At 44.2% G+C, this 14,585-nt stretch overlaps 1 protein-coding gene across 1 annotated transcript in view; it reads left to right on the plus strand.

Moving 5' to 3' along the window:
• Positions 1-14,585, plus strand: part of ALDH1A2 (aldehyde dehydrogenase 1 family member A2) — a 76,505-nt gene that overhangs the window by 21,241 nt on the left and 40,679 nt on the right. Inside the window, exon 2 of the mRNA XM_075007164.1 lies at positions 14,280-14,384. Within this exon, the coding sequence (XP_074863265.1) occupies positions 14,280-14,384 (105 nt within the window). The remainder of the gene's footprint in view (positions 1-14,279; positions 14,385-14,585) is intronic.

The following is a 14,585-nucleotide window of genomic DNA, read 5'->3' on the forward strand; positions in this document are numbered from 1 at the left end:
GATCCTGAATTTATTATCCTCTGGAGCCTGGTGCAAGACACATCTTGTCTGAGGCTGCCTCTGCACTATGAGATAAAATCGAATTTAAAGGAGTTAGCTCGACATTAAAACATCACTGTCTTCATTGTAAGTGTCAGCTCGATTTACTGCCCTCATATCGATAACAAAATGTATAATGTCAATCTCAAGTTTAAAATGCTGAATAAAGGCTAGATTGGAAATGCTATGTCTTTCATTCAAATTTATTAGCCTCCACAAGTGTCCCGTATGTATCCCACAAAGCTACATGCTACACGTGGCTCCCAGCTCCCTGCTACTAGGGGGAGCTGGGAAACTGACCAGGGCTGCTGTTCTGTCAGTTTCTCAGGTCCTGCAGCTTGGGGGAGCTGGAAAATTGACCAGGGCTGCTGCGCTGTCAGTTTCCTGGGTTCCTCAAGCTGCAGTGACCTGGGAAACTGATAGCACTGCTGCACCTAGTTCCCAGCTCCTCACTACTAGCAGGAGCTGAGAAATTGATAAGGGCTGCTGCTCTGTCGGTTTCCCGGGTTCCCCAGGCTGCTGTACCTGGCTCAGAATGCAGGGCTGAGGGAACTGTGGGATAGGTTCCCACAATGCACTGGTGCAACAGTCTGTTTGATGATTTCAGTGTAGAAGCAATATGTTGAATTTGTTGGGAGCCTGTGGGAAGTGAGGATACTCGAAATCAAATTTAAAAAACAGTATTATAAAATGGATTTTAATAATTTTATGTTCTAGTGTAGATGTAACCTGAGTATGGATTGTCATAGAGAAGGGTTTCCCTGGGTCCAGGTCTTGTCCTTGTTCATGGCCTAACTGGGACACATTTCAACTGAACTGAAGTCAACAAGAATTCAGGGGGGGCCAGAACTGGTGTTATCTGTGACTTATTGGCTGAGTAAAGTTTGCAATAGGAGACTTCCTTTGATGGTCCTTTGAGTCACCATAGAGAGACAGAAGTGTTTTTCCTAGGAGTGGAGCATAGTTAAATGGTCCACTTGCTTTGAATTAAAATAAAATCTCTGGCTGTGTCTACACTGAGCCGTGCTGCCAGCAGTGTGAGGCAAAGGAGAGGCCTCAAATGCAAACAGTGTTCATTTGCATATTTGTATGACTAATTTGCATAGGCACATGAGATGTCTATTTGCATCAATGCAAATGGGATTGACCCTCCCCTGACTGGACAGCAGTTCAATGGCAAGGCTGTCTCAGTAAAGCCATAGGAGCTTGCTTGCCAGAGTTTAAATTTTGTTTGCAGATCATTGTCATTCTAATTAAAGTATCAGAGAGGTAGCCTGTTAGTCTGTGTCTTCAAAAACAACAAGAACAGTAACAACGACTTGTTGTTTATTCTAATTAAAATGATTGCAAACAGTCTCCATTTGCAAGACATCTGATTATGAAAAATGCTGCACAGCTAAAGCTCCAGCATAGCTTTCGTGAACAACAGAATAAACATTCATCTGTATGTCCTGCCCGTACCTGGGATTCTCTTCTCCATCCAGTGATACAGTTTCCAGAGCAGTGCCACCTCACGCACAGCCCAAACATTGGACCACATTATGCCACTGACTTTATAAACACAACTCCACATTGCTGACAAGTGCCTAGCCCAGCACGGCCTGTAACTTGGAATGTGTTTCGCAGCCACAGCAAAGCACTGTGTGCTGTGTTCATACACAACATTGCTCCTTGTTTTATTTAAATTCAGTTTGCTGACCAATTGCCAAGTCCTCCCCCAGCATACTAAGGCCACGCTCATGACAAATGTCATAAAGCCAGCTTATAAAATATGGATTTTCCTGGATTGTGTAGCCACCTGTCAATTCCCTGGCAGTCACAGAAAAGCCAAGGGTCACACACTGTCTAGAAAGATGGAAGCTTGTTGTGTCAAGGCAGCCATAAAATGGAAAGAAAACAAGCCCAAGAAAACAGTCTGCACCTCTGACTGGCAGCCCTTTCTATCTCATTCCCTTCCAAATGACTAGCTGTTAGGATTCCTGAAATGTGTCCAGAGGAGAGGAAATGAAGTTGCTGAGATGGGAAAGGATATGAAATTTCCTGATCAGACTGAGGTACAGGTGCCCGGTATCTGCGATGTTATGAAACTTTTACCAAGGGAATGATGCTGCTGGATTTTTTGCATGCCTCAGAATTGTCCCTCCCCCACGCCCCCGAGAATGCGCTATTATGTATTTCTTAATTCTTCCAGCTATGAGAAGATACCGGGGGCCAAACAGCTGTGATTCCTTCATAAATACTTTGGCATCTGATGCCCTCCTCCCCCACTGCAGTCTTGGCGTTGAAGGCTCTCCAAGGAAAAAGACACATATGAAAAAGGGATCACTCTGATAGAACAAAACTGTAACCAGCTACTAAATCAATTGAGTTAGGAAATTCCCATTCACTCCTCCATTCATCCAGAACCATATCTCCTGTGGGAAGCCATTATTATTTGGACGTTAAAATCCATTTCCTGTCACAAAAAAAAACAAAATCATTTTTTGGATCTGCAAAAATACAAAAACACTGTTTATTAAAGCCCTGGGAAAATAATTCCATCTCAGAGGAGCTGAGTGCTAGGCCACTGTCTGTCCACCAGCTCAGGCTCTGACTTGTGCACCTGGGGAGCCTGTAGAAAATGTCTGATGACATCATCACTAAGTAATATCAAATTAGGAATGTAAATCATCATTTCACTAGCACATCATCTGAGGAGGTTATAAAAAAAGGAAATGAAAAGTTACATCTTTGCCACCTGTGTCGAGTGCTCTGCTGAATTAAAACAACGCAACTGCTAATGTTCCTGTGTATTTTTAGAGAAGACCGTAAACACGCAAGGCAAGGAGCATGCAGGAATCCCTGGTGGAGTTAAAAATTGGTTCCGCTTCCCAAAGTCAGAGTGAGCCCCAGGGTAAACATCAGAAGGAATTTGTAATTCAACAAAAACAAATTTCTTCCCATTAAGTGCAGCACAGAAGATATTAGCTCTGTGGCATGTTTGTGTAGGGGAGTGTGTTGTGGGGGGGTGTCACTGAATAGGAGGTTGTAAACATAACTTGTCTTGCCCATCATGTTCTAGAAATGAGTTACAGCTCCGTCTTTGAGGTGAACATTGTTGCTAATAACAACTGGGATAGACTGCAAGTTAATTGGGCTATTATAATGGTTTCTTCATGAAGCGTAGCCTTCTTTGCTTTAAGCTAAATTAGCTCCTGCTATCCTGATCTTTCAGAAATGATGAACAACCATAAACCCTACTGATGCCATACAGGTCAGAATGCATAATCCAAAATAAAAAATGGAACTGAGATTTGTTTGCAACATCTATGAGTGACCTGGGGAAGTCCATTGCTTATTTTCTATAATATTCAGGGTGGTTCTGCATGTTTCATTTTTCAAGATATCTTGCCATGTTTGGAGCAGCCATGTGTCCTAATCAACAGGCAAGTGTTTTCCATGGTTACGACACCAGTGAAGGCAATCGGATTTGTACATGACTAACCAAGGGCAGACTTTGGCTCTACTAATGAAGTGATTCTTCAGGCCAAAAAATGGAGCAACCATTATGCATGCAAAGTTCTGAATTAGAAACTAGGTGCATGCGTGTGAGAGTTATAGTGGGAACATTAACCCTGATACCCAGGTCCAGCAAGTGAAAGATGGGGACCCAGTCAATCTCATTTCATTTTAGATGCAACACAGTTTTGTGGGGAGCCACCAGTATACTCTGCCCCCCCACATTTCCCTCCCCTCTCTTCACTCCTGAGAGCAGGAATGTCCCCACTCTTTGGGAAAGTGCGACAGGTCCATCACAAGAGCCAAGCAAGGCCCTCTCCCCCCCAGTGAATAGATGGCACTCTGAACAGTGAATAAAACCTTCCCCACACAGTGTCACCACTTCTGCACTGTTAGTGAACAAAAGGCGTGATTTCCTCAGTTAGACAATTGTAGTATTGTGGCAGGCCAATCAAAACCAGCTCTATTTTGCTAAGGGTGATATCATATTTGTTGTCCATCTGCATTTATGATTGGGCAGTTCACTGCACTGGGTAGATTCGTGGGCTATTTGATAAGGAATGCGAATAAAACGGGAGCGTTTCTGTTCTCTCTTTGTGATCTGGCATGGCTGAAGTACTCAAGAAGGAGTGTAGGTGGCAAACTTAATGCTCACTGTATTGCTTCCAAAAATGTCTCCCCCTCGTTTGCCATAGTTTCATTGATGGCACCCAGTGGGCTAAATTACCTACCTCCTCACAGTGCCACATAGCTAATACATGACATACTGTATACTTACTCTTTCCCCTATTGCAAACCACAAAAGTGAACACTAGGATTCAAACAAAAACAAATTACTTCAGCAACTCCTGGAAAACTCAAGTGGTTAATCAGTTACCTTTTATTTAAATGTATATGCTTAATGCTGAATTAAGTTGTAAAAACCCAGGGCTGATTTATGGCCTCACTCAGCCTTAATTAACATTGATTCCAGGGGAATAGTAAATGTGAATAGCCTTCACAATTGAGGTTGAACAATGAGCTTGCTGGGTGTTGTCCAATTTGTAGCATGATTTACATGGAAGCAAGCCCTTCTTTTCCTAGGGTTATCCCTTTTTCATCTGGTGTTTAGGATGGGTTATATATAATCCATAGATAGGAACATTTGCTGTCAAATATTTTCCCTGATTTAGAGCCAGCCACTACAATGGGCACTATAAATAAGGAAGAAAAAAAACCCAATTTGAGGCTTTGCAGGGATTCCTTGTTCTTGCAATGTGTCATCACTTGTCCATTCCATGGCATTTTTACGAAGTGGCCATAATGAAAGTCAGATTAAATGTACAGGATATATACATTTAATCAACAGCCATTGGAGTCAGTAGTGCTGGAAGAGTTATAAAACCCCCAGTGAATGCAAATTTATTGCAAAAGAATCTGAATCTTGCTGGTATGAATGTCTGCTGAATGGTACTACCTGACACAGAACACCTAAAACTTTCAAAAGTGAGTTATTTAAGTGTAACGTTTTGCTTGTAAAGCCGCCAGCTGCTGGATTTCAAGACTTGAAATTGGTCCAAAACATTGGACGAGGTACTTTATATGTGCACTAGAGTAAATACTCTGATTTTACTGCCAATTTAAATGTGCTCAGTTTACAGTAATGAGCTTGTATAGGCATTACCTTGTTTATAGAAAGTGGAACAGGAAGAAACTAACATTAACCATTAACAGTAGCAATTTATTTTGCCTTCTACCTCAACATTATGCCAAATAGATCTTTCCTGTGTCCTATCTGCAAATCTTTGCTGGTGCTGCTTTTTAAATGCTAGGGGGATAAATGGAGTATTCAATAAAAACATTCCACCACATAGTTGCAGTTAGCTTTGTGACATCCATGTTGCACCATCCAGTCCTTGGTTTGAAATGTATTTTAATATACCCAGGTCCTTATATACTATTGAACTTGATAGCTGTTGGTCCTAGAAGCACATAAGAATGGCCGTACTGGGTCAGACCAAAGGTCCATCTAGCCCCGTAGCCTGTCTGCTGACAGTGGCCAGTGCCAGGTGCCCCGGAGGGGATGGATCAAAGACAATGATCGAGTGAGTTGTCTCCTGCCATCCATTTCCAGCCTCTGACCATCAGAGGCCGGGGACACCATTCCTAACCTTGGCTAGTAGCCTTTTATGGACCTACCGTCCATGAATTTATCTAGCTCTTTCTTGAATTCTGTTTTAGTCCTAGCCTTCAAAGTCTCCTTCTCTCAAGGAGACGTAATGTGGCAGTTTTAAGATCTTAACAGTACCAGAACAACTCCATTCAGGAACAAAACCAAACAGTTGTTCCTGTCCCCATTCTCCTTCCTGTTCTCACCCTCCATCTCAACTTCCTTTATTCAGTCCAAAAGTTTTATTCTTTCTTTCAAGACAGAGCAAAACTCAGTAAGAAGCTTCATGACTTTGTGCACTCTGTAACCTTGCACAGACATGCTTGTCACCTTCCTGAGCATCTGCTAATGGAGAGCCTGCCCCTACATCATCTGTCCCCTGCCTCCTGCCCCCCTGTACAAACATGATGTAAAATCTAAATCCTTGTTCTACACAGGTCATAGCCAGCTCATTGTTTGTCATCTCAGTGCTGGTTTAAATTATCCACTAAGATGCTACATAATATGCCAGATTAATACAGCTCATGATGTTAGTACAGATGATGACGACTTTTTATAATTTCTGTTGGGGGAGCACCATAGTGTCTTAGTTGGGAGAACCTCAGTCCCAGGTGGGAGCACCTCATTTTGGAGGTGGTGTACAAACCAAGAGAAAAGTACAGTTCTTGGTATAAAGTGCTTACTATGCCGGACCGAAGATGGATGCGACAGCTAAATAAAAAATAGCTGTCAAATGCCATGCTAGGCCCAAGCTCATTTGTACTAGGAAGGTAAGGCTGGTGGAGGGGATGGATTTGCTAGAAGTAGGGGAGCAGAAGAAGCAGGAAGGAAGAAAGGAAGGAAGGAAGGGGTGGGGGGGGGACACTGAATTGGGATGGAGAGTAGCAGGGTAAAGAGCATGAAGATGAAGGGAAAACAGTGGAAGGAGGTTGTGGCCAACAGCCAGGAGGCAATGAGGAAAGGATATCCAGCGTCCATGTGAGCATAGCAGTTCACTGCTGATCAGGGTGCTGAAAGTGCCCTGCCCTGCTGCTGACACTGCTCACTGAGGTCCTCCTGGGGGGGGTGGGGACAACTTTCCTGGTAAGGTTGGCCTTCCTCTAGCCCATGTGTCCAGGTAAAGGAAAAGCAGGTTAGGTGATATGTCCACAGATGGGCTAAAGGGCACTTATGGAGGGCACGGATCATTCGGGGCTCCACCCCGCTCTGCTGTGGGTCACTGAGAATACAGAACACACATCTGTAATCTCTACAATATTGTCACATCAAGTCATTCAGAAAGAGTTACCAAAAAACCCCAGAAGGCTGTGTCCAGCAAATTCCTACATATGCAGCTCCATCCTGGTCTTGTAAATACCCATTGGTGTGCGTGTCCAGGTCCAAGGCTCCCTCTCAACTTCAACAAAAAAACAGGCCCTCTAAACTGTCCTCCTCAGTTGTCTCTCTGTTCCTGGGCCATTGTTTATTGCTATATGACATGGATTCCTCTATAGTTGCTGAGTGGTTTTTCTAAAATAGAAATAATTTATAATTCTCCTGTATCTTTCAAAGATTAATGTTTTGTCTGTCCTTTCTCTCTAGTTTTGCCTTATGTCTTCACTGCCTCTCTCACTCCCTAGCAGACAGACTGCAGTCTTATATGATTTGTCTCAATAGTCAATTCTGCTGCTTTAGTCAAGGCCCAAGGCAGTTATAACATTGTCTAGCTAAGCTTTGTTAGCTCTAATAGGCAGGTAAGTGTTGCTAGCCCTGCAATGTAGACAGAGAAACTGAGACAGAAAGCAAAGTAACTTGCCCAAGGCCACACTGGAAAACATTGTGAAAAGCTGACAGCCATTATTGGAACTGAGGAATTCATGGCTCTGATCCACGTGTGTAGACTTGTAGATCCTGGTCTCTCTAGTGGAAGCCAGCTCAGCAGCAGATCTACTCTTATATGTTCTTAGCATAGTGAAAACTAGAATTATGGATTAACTTATCACGTGACCTACACCAAAATTCACAACTCCAAGGAACTCTGTGGTGCACAACATCATCATCATCATAATCATTGTCAAATATACACATTCCACTGGGGGCCATTATCCCAGCCAGAATCACCACACTGTGTGGTGGCACTCAAGGTGTCATATACTGGAATGCCCAGCTCTGTCTAAGTCTTGCAAATCCGCACATCCCTGAGGTGTCCTAACAGAGCGTGAAGAGCTTCTCAAGTTGTTGAAGAGTTTGAGATCACCTTATGGAATGCTGCTTTGGAATATGAGTGATTGAAGGAAAATCAAATCTCTACAAGTTTATGACATTTTACCCAAAATCAAACCATTTTATCCTCAGTTGCTTCTAGCCACTCCATGTCTGCCTGTAAGCAGGTCCAGGTTTGTGACCCATATAGTAATACAGGTTTGATAGATCCTGAACTCAGTCTCAGGGCAAAGAGGTTTTTGCAGCCATAAGGCAGACATGGAGTTCGTGCAGGAGAGTCTAATTGCTGAAGAAAATCCAGTTTGGTGTGACTATTTGAAGTGTGCTGGCAGTCTAGGTAGATGAACTAGGTCGTCAACACTCCACCCTAAACGCTCTGGTGGCCTAGCTCCAAGGTTCTGGACCTTCACCTTCTGCTGTTACCTGCACATAATTCTATTTTACACACACTCTAGAGGTACCCTCTCTTAAGTGTGTCTTGGGCTCAGGTGTAACCCTATCAGTATAGGTATGTATTCTGAGTCAGGGTAGTTGTTAAAATAGCCTTCCTTTTCTAACGTTTGATTTCATACAACATCCAATTTAGCTGGCCTTGTATGCCAGAAGGTGATTAAAACATTCCAGTTAATACTGCCATAAGGTGCCTCCAAAGTGCAGGCAGTGTCTTACATTTTAGGGCTAAGATTCTCTGACTTCTTCCGAAGTATGGCACCATTGTTGACAGTCTTGGTTAGCAAACACTTCTTGGACAACCTTGATTCCAATATGTGGAGCTGCAAGTCCTAATAACCACTTGATACTTTGACGGAATAGTGCCAGGGTGAGAATGAATCCTGGCCAGGCAGCTGAGGATGGGTAGAAACTGTGAAAGCTGAAAACAAATGTGCCCTCTTACACTGGTACTGAAAGGAAGATCACGCACCAGATTTAGCAAAACATCTGGAACACCAATTGTGTTGGTGTGACTGCGTAAGCCAAAAGGCTGACCTGCCAGCTGAACCAAAAGCTACATTGATATTGATACATACCACGTGAAGTGGATGTGCAGCTCAGCCAGAAGCCAACGAGCAAGGCTATCCTCCATTGTGGCTCACCCAACAGTGAAATCTGATTGTCTGGATGACAATGTTTTTTAAGGAGTGGCTGCATCCTGCCAAGCACAATGAAAACGAAGGCTGATGATAATGGACTTGGCCTGCAGTTGCTACGTTCTGTGTGAGATCCATCCTCTGCCTTTGTATAGGGACACTATGGTGTTAACTTTCCATTCTGCTGAAGCTCACTTTTAAGACCAGCTGATGCAGGCCAGTGCTTACTGGTTCTAAGGCACCTTTGAGTAGCTAGGGTGGAGTGCCAGCAGATCCAGAAAGGTGTCCCTTTTGTAACTTTTGGGTGACCTTTCATACTCTCTTGAGTGATGAAGGATTAGTGTTCATTGCTGGCTGTGCAGCTTTGTGATTTGCCAGGTCACATTATTCTGGACAGTCATCAGCATGTGTGTTTTTCAGCACATGTGTATAATGTGTTTTCCATCTGTCTTAGACCTCATCCTTCGAAGAGCAGAGAGCGATGTCTGGTTTTGTGATGGGGATGTTAAAGGCTGTTTCTGGCTGGCAGCCAGGCACATGATGGCTCTGTGCCAAGGATCCACTTGACCACCAGCTAGCAGCAAAAATCTAGTCAATTCCGCCGTATTACATATTACTAGCTCTGGGTGATTTCAGTGCTGTGACCAGCTGTGATCAAATTGCAATAGCTTTAGTTAAGCTTTCCCAAATGATAATATCACCACCCAACTCTTGGCAAGTGCTGCAGAGGGCTTGTCTCATATGGCTTCCTGGTTAGTCACCTTAACAACCTTCTCATTACCTGAACTTCAAAGAGTGGCCACATTCTCATCAGGAAGTGCTGCATAATGAGTCTGGTGAGGCCTTTGGTGGTGCAGAAGCACCAGCAAACTCAGACCGAAAGCTCACTGTTGCTCTGTTATCACTGCATTACCCAATCCTCACAAACTAGGTGACCAAACGACCAAAGTCAATGTCCAGTGTCTATCCAAGGAAATACATACAGGCCACTGAGGATCATACATGAAACCTTTGTACCCCCTAGGACAAAAGACTGATGGCCTGAAGTGGTATACATAATACTATGTCACATGCCATGGCTGGAGCAATCTGTTTCAGATGGTCATGCAAGAAAGCTGGAGCTTCTGAAGTGGCCTTCGATATATTAGGAATAAGGCAGGAGTAGGTAAACAGAGAAATGTTTAAGAGCATAAATGGCTGAAAGGCATTTTCCAGGCTATGGCAAAATGTAACTGTGAAATCTAGTCAACTTGCTGGTTGATGAGGCAGAGGAAGTCATGGAATATAACAACATGCTTCCTGCAGAGCCACCCCATGATAAATAAGGCAACAGTTTTGTCACACCAGCTTTTTTTCCAAATTTCTTCTCTTTGTTTGTGGCCCCATCATGAAGACATCAGCGACCCTGGCCATCTCTTCTAACCATGCTGTCAATGGCTGTCGAGAACACCACTTCAGAGGCACATCTGTCAGTAGGAAAGTGATACCTTCACTTTATTTCCAGGTAGAGAAGTCAGTGCATGGACTCCTGCAGTGGCAGTTACAGTCATTAAAAGGGGTGATGAAGTCAATCTATAACTTTTTTGTAGACACGTCTATGATGTTTAGACTATTTAAATAGGAAGTGCCAGTTCTGAATGAACAGGCTGTGCAGTTTGGGTTGACTGATTTGTAAGGAAGTGAGAAGGCTGTGAAATGTGTCATGGACTCATGCCATGTAGCTATGAACTCAAAAGTGGGCCAGCTGACACCAAATGCAGGTATTTTTCCAGTGTTTCATGAAGAGCTACAGGGAGGAAAGTGAAAAAACAAGAAGCCCTGTGGCACCTTAAAGACTAACAGATTTATTTGGGTATAAGCTTCTTTAAGCAAGAAGCACTTCAAGATATGCATGGAGTGGAAATCGCAGAGGCAGGTACAGATCTCTCTCTCTCTGTGTGTGTGTGTGTGTGTGTGTATATATATATCAGCATATCAAAAGAAGTGACTTACCTGTTAAGTTTAGGGCCAACGTTAATGAGGCCAATTCAGTCAGGGCAGTATATGATCCTGAGTAAACTGAGATGTATTCACAAAATACCTGGGTGCTCGGGCAGAAATCATATCCTAAAAGTTGCAGCATACTCCCATCTACCTGCATCTCCAGCTCTGTGAACAAGCCCATGCGGGCTCCTTGCATTCCTCATCCCCTTTTGTAGTAGACTGGCCTCAGAGCCAGAGGAAGGGAGCAATTTTGATTGGCTCTTTACATGGGACAAGAAGCTCCATGTGCCTCAGAGCCACCTGAAGTTCAGTCTCTGGTGCTTTGAAGATGATTTAAAGAGCCCAGGGTGCCAGCTGCTGCAATAGCAGCAGTCATGACCAGGAGTCCTGAGCCCTTTCATATCACTAGGCCCTGGGGCAGTTGTCCCTTTTGCCCCCCACCTCCTCCTATCAGTGATCTATAATCAGCTGACTTTTTCTTGGAGAATTATGATGTTTGAGATGACTTACCATGGACTGATGACAGAGGCTATGTCTACATGATGCTATAAATACGACTTTATTTTATAACTCTGGGTTGTATATATTCAATTTTGATTGTGCTCACCTCCCTACAAAGTTGAGTTAGTGCTTCTGCACTGAACTGACAAACATCAACTGCTGCAGAGGTGCATTGTGGGAACCTATCCCACAGTTTCCTCAGCCCTGAAGCATTCTGCGTTTTCTTGCTGGTTCAGTATGGGGAAAAAAATGCCCTGTAAGTGGTTGTGGGTATGTGATGTCATCTTCTCACACTGATTTACCCTCATTCCCCTCCCATGGAAAGCAAATGGCCATTTTTTCAGGAGGAAAGAAAGACAAGTAGGGAATCCCAAGTGAAAGACAACCAAATTGGCTGGATTCAGAAGTGACTGAACCAAATAAACTGCTCAGCTGCTTTTCCCTTGTAGAAAGAACACCTTTAAGTATGACTTTTACCTGATCAGCCAACTAGCATGGTAGGAAGGGGACTGTGATACCTATGTGCCAGAATGACTCTCTGCCCTAGGATCACCCAGGTGACTGTGCCATCTCATCTGGCTCTCCAGCCACTTCCCCCCTTGAAACCAGAAACAGCCGTGCAAAAGTATTACAGGAATAGGTTATTAGTTTGGATAGCTGTCCCCATTCCCGCGGTTGAAAACAAACAGCCAAAGGATTTTCACACCATTTTTGCAAAGCCTGCCCCTGCCTCAGTCCACTTGCTGGTGTGCGACCCAGTGAAGATAGATGCTGTTTGGAGCATGCTATTTTTTGGTCAATCTGCCTGAAGTGCAGTAGGATAATGGCAAAGTTGAGGAAGAAGTAGACTGATAAAGTTGAGGAACGTGCAAATCATAACAACTAAAGACAACTCCCTCAGGCAAGGGAAAAGCCTGCAGCTCCCGGTACTCATGAATGGAAAGACGACAGTTTGTGGTGCACTGAGTTAGAAAGGAGTTTTGGCTTCCCACTTCACTACACAGACATGTCCAACATGGGACGTGGAGCTCATCAGAAGCTACTTGGGAGATTGTGGTGCAGCCCAGTCATTTGGCACCCCTTCACCCCACTCAAGGATTATTTTGCCTGAAAATAGCAAAGATTCCCTTGCCTCTTCTGGTAAAATGCACTAGCTCAGGGGTCAACAACCAAAATAGGAAAAAGAGCCATTTTTTCCAATTCAGTAAAAATCTCAATAATTCAAGAGCTTCAATACATGTGAATACAAGACCGTTCATACTGCCCTGCGATCACCAGGTGACTGTGCCATCTCAACTGGTCCTGCAGCTACTGTTCCCTGCCTTGAAAGCACAGTATGTATGGTATGAAAACAAAAAGTGCTTTCTTGAAATGGACCCAAATTTCTGAAGCTTTCTCCAGCAGGAAGGCTAGCTGCAAATATCGTTCAGTGCAGGGGCCAGCCCCCCACATGCAGTCAGGGGTGGGTAGTGGAGAGACCATTTAAGATGGTGGCTTCAGGCGACAGGTCTCTTCAGGGTCCTTTCTCTGGCAGTGGGATGCAGTTGAGGGACCTGTTGACAGGGTCTCCTCATTGGTTTCCCCCCAACAACAGCAAGCCCCTGAAATCTTTATTGCAGGCAGGAGACTTCCCCCCTGGTGACAGCCTGCCCCCAGAACCTTTACCATGGGAGGGAGACTTCCCCCCACTGACGGCAAGCCCCCAGAATCTTTCCTGCCTTTGGAGCCTTCACTGCTCGCAGGCTTTTATTGGGCCAGGGGCTAGCCACATGATGTGGCTGTGCATGGCACCTGTGGGGAGAGGGAGCTGCCCCTGTACAAATGTGAACTGCAGAAAAGAAGTTTCTTGGCCTCTCCTACAAGCATGGCCCTCACAGCCTAGCTACCGCATGGTGCAGTGGGGCAGTGGCTGGCACCTGTGCTGAAAAAAAGACCCTTGGCCTCTGCTGCTATAAAACTGCTGTGCAGGGAGGAAGCCACCACTCTGTGTTGGGGCTATTTTTTCATAGGTGGATGCGATTGTTGCTCTGACAATAGAGAAGGAAGTTTCTCGGACTCTCATATAAGCATGACCCCCCAGGCTAGCCACCATGGGCTTCCTGGTGCTGTGAATTCAAATTCGCGGGGTGCCTACTTCCTGCACACCTGGAGAACAGCACAGATGGAAGCAGCCAGGGCAGACAACCATGGAACATTGTGGAATACATATGGGACACCCCTGGAGACCAATAAAGTTGATGTAAATAACTGCCTTAAAACCAACTTTATCATGTAGTGTAGACATAACCTGATTTAACCCTATTTTAATGACAAAACATTTACTTGGTAAGATGGAGATTTGAGTGACTAATACACCATCTTGTCTTAGTCTTGGTAGTTTCAAGGTTTTGTGCCCATGATTTGGTGGTGTGTGTGTGTTTTCTTTCTACAGTGAGTGAATCAAATTTCAGCTTCAACTATGCCATGCAGGCCCCGATGCTCCCAGGTACTGAAGCTCCTAACTTCCAATTAAATCAATTATATACCCTGTTGAGAATATAGGTCTTTGGGTCTTTGTGTCCCTGATGTCTGTGGCAGCTGGATCAGGCCCTTCTTGTACCTTTTGAATATTGCAACTTTTAATCAAGCAGAGTTCGGCACTTTGGTGCCAGATTCTGCTGACCTTTATTGAAGTCTTTAATATGACTTCAGCGAGGGTTGCGAGTCCAATGCTACTTGCGTGACTAAAGCCTTGCAAGACAGGGCTCTAAACAATGGGTGCCTACAGAATGATTCAAAAACTTTAAAGTGACTCTTTTCCTTATTCTTCCCCTTTCTAGATTTTCATAAATAATGAGTGGCAAAATTCTGAGAGCGGGAACGTATTCCCAGTGTATAACCCATCAACAGGAGAGCAGATCTGTGAGATCCAGGAAGCTGATAAGGTAAAGTATCCCTGTGGAATGGTCAGAAATGTATAATAGACCAAAACCTACACCTTTTACTACTCCGCTCCAGAATCCCCAGTGATAATAGAGCAATCTTGCATTAATGCCTGCCCTCCAGAGTATGATTATGGAATATTATCTGTTAGGAAACTTCAGGTACCAGTTAATCTTCTGTCAGTGTTTACCCCAGGGCCTTAT

The sequence above is a fragment of the Carettochelys insculpta genome, chromosome 12 (assembly GCF_033958435.1).
Source record: "Carettochelys insculpta isolate YL-2023 chromosome 12, ASM3395843v1, whole genome shotgun sequence".
NCBI lineage: Eukaryota > Metazoa > Chordata > Testudines > Carettochelyidae > Carettochelys > Carettochelys insculpta.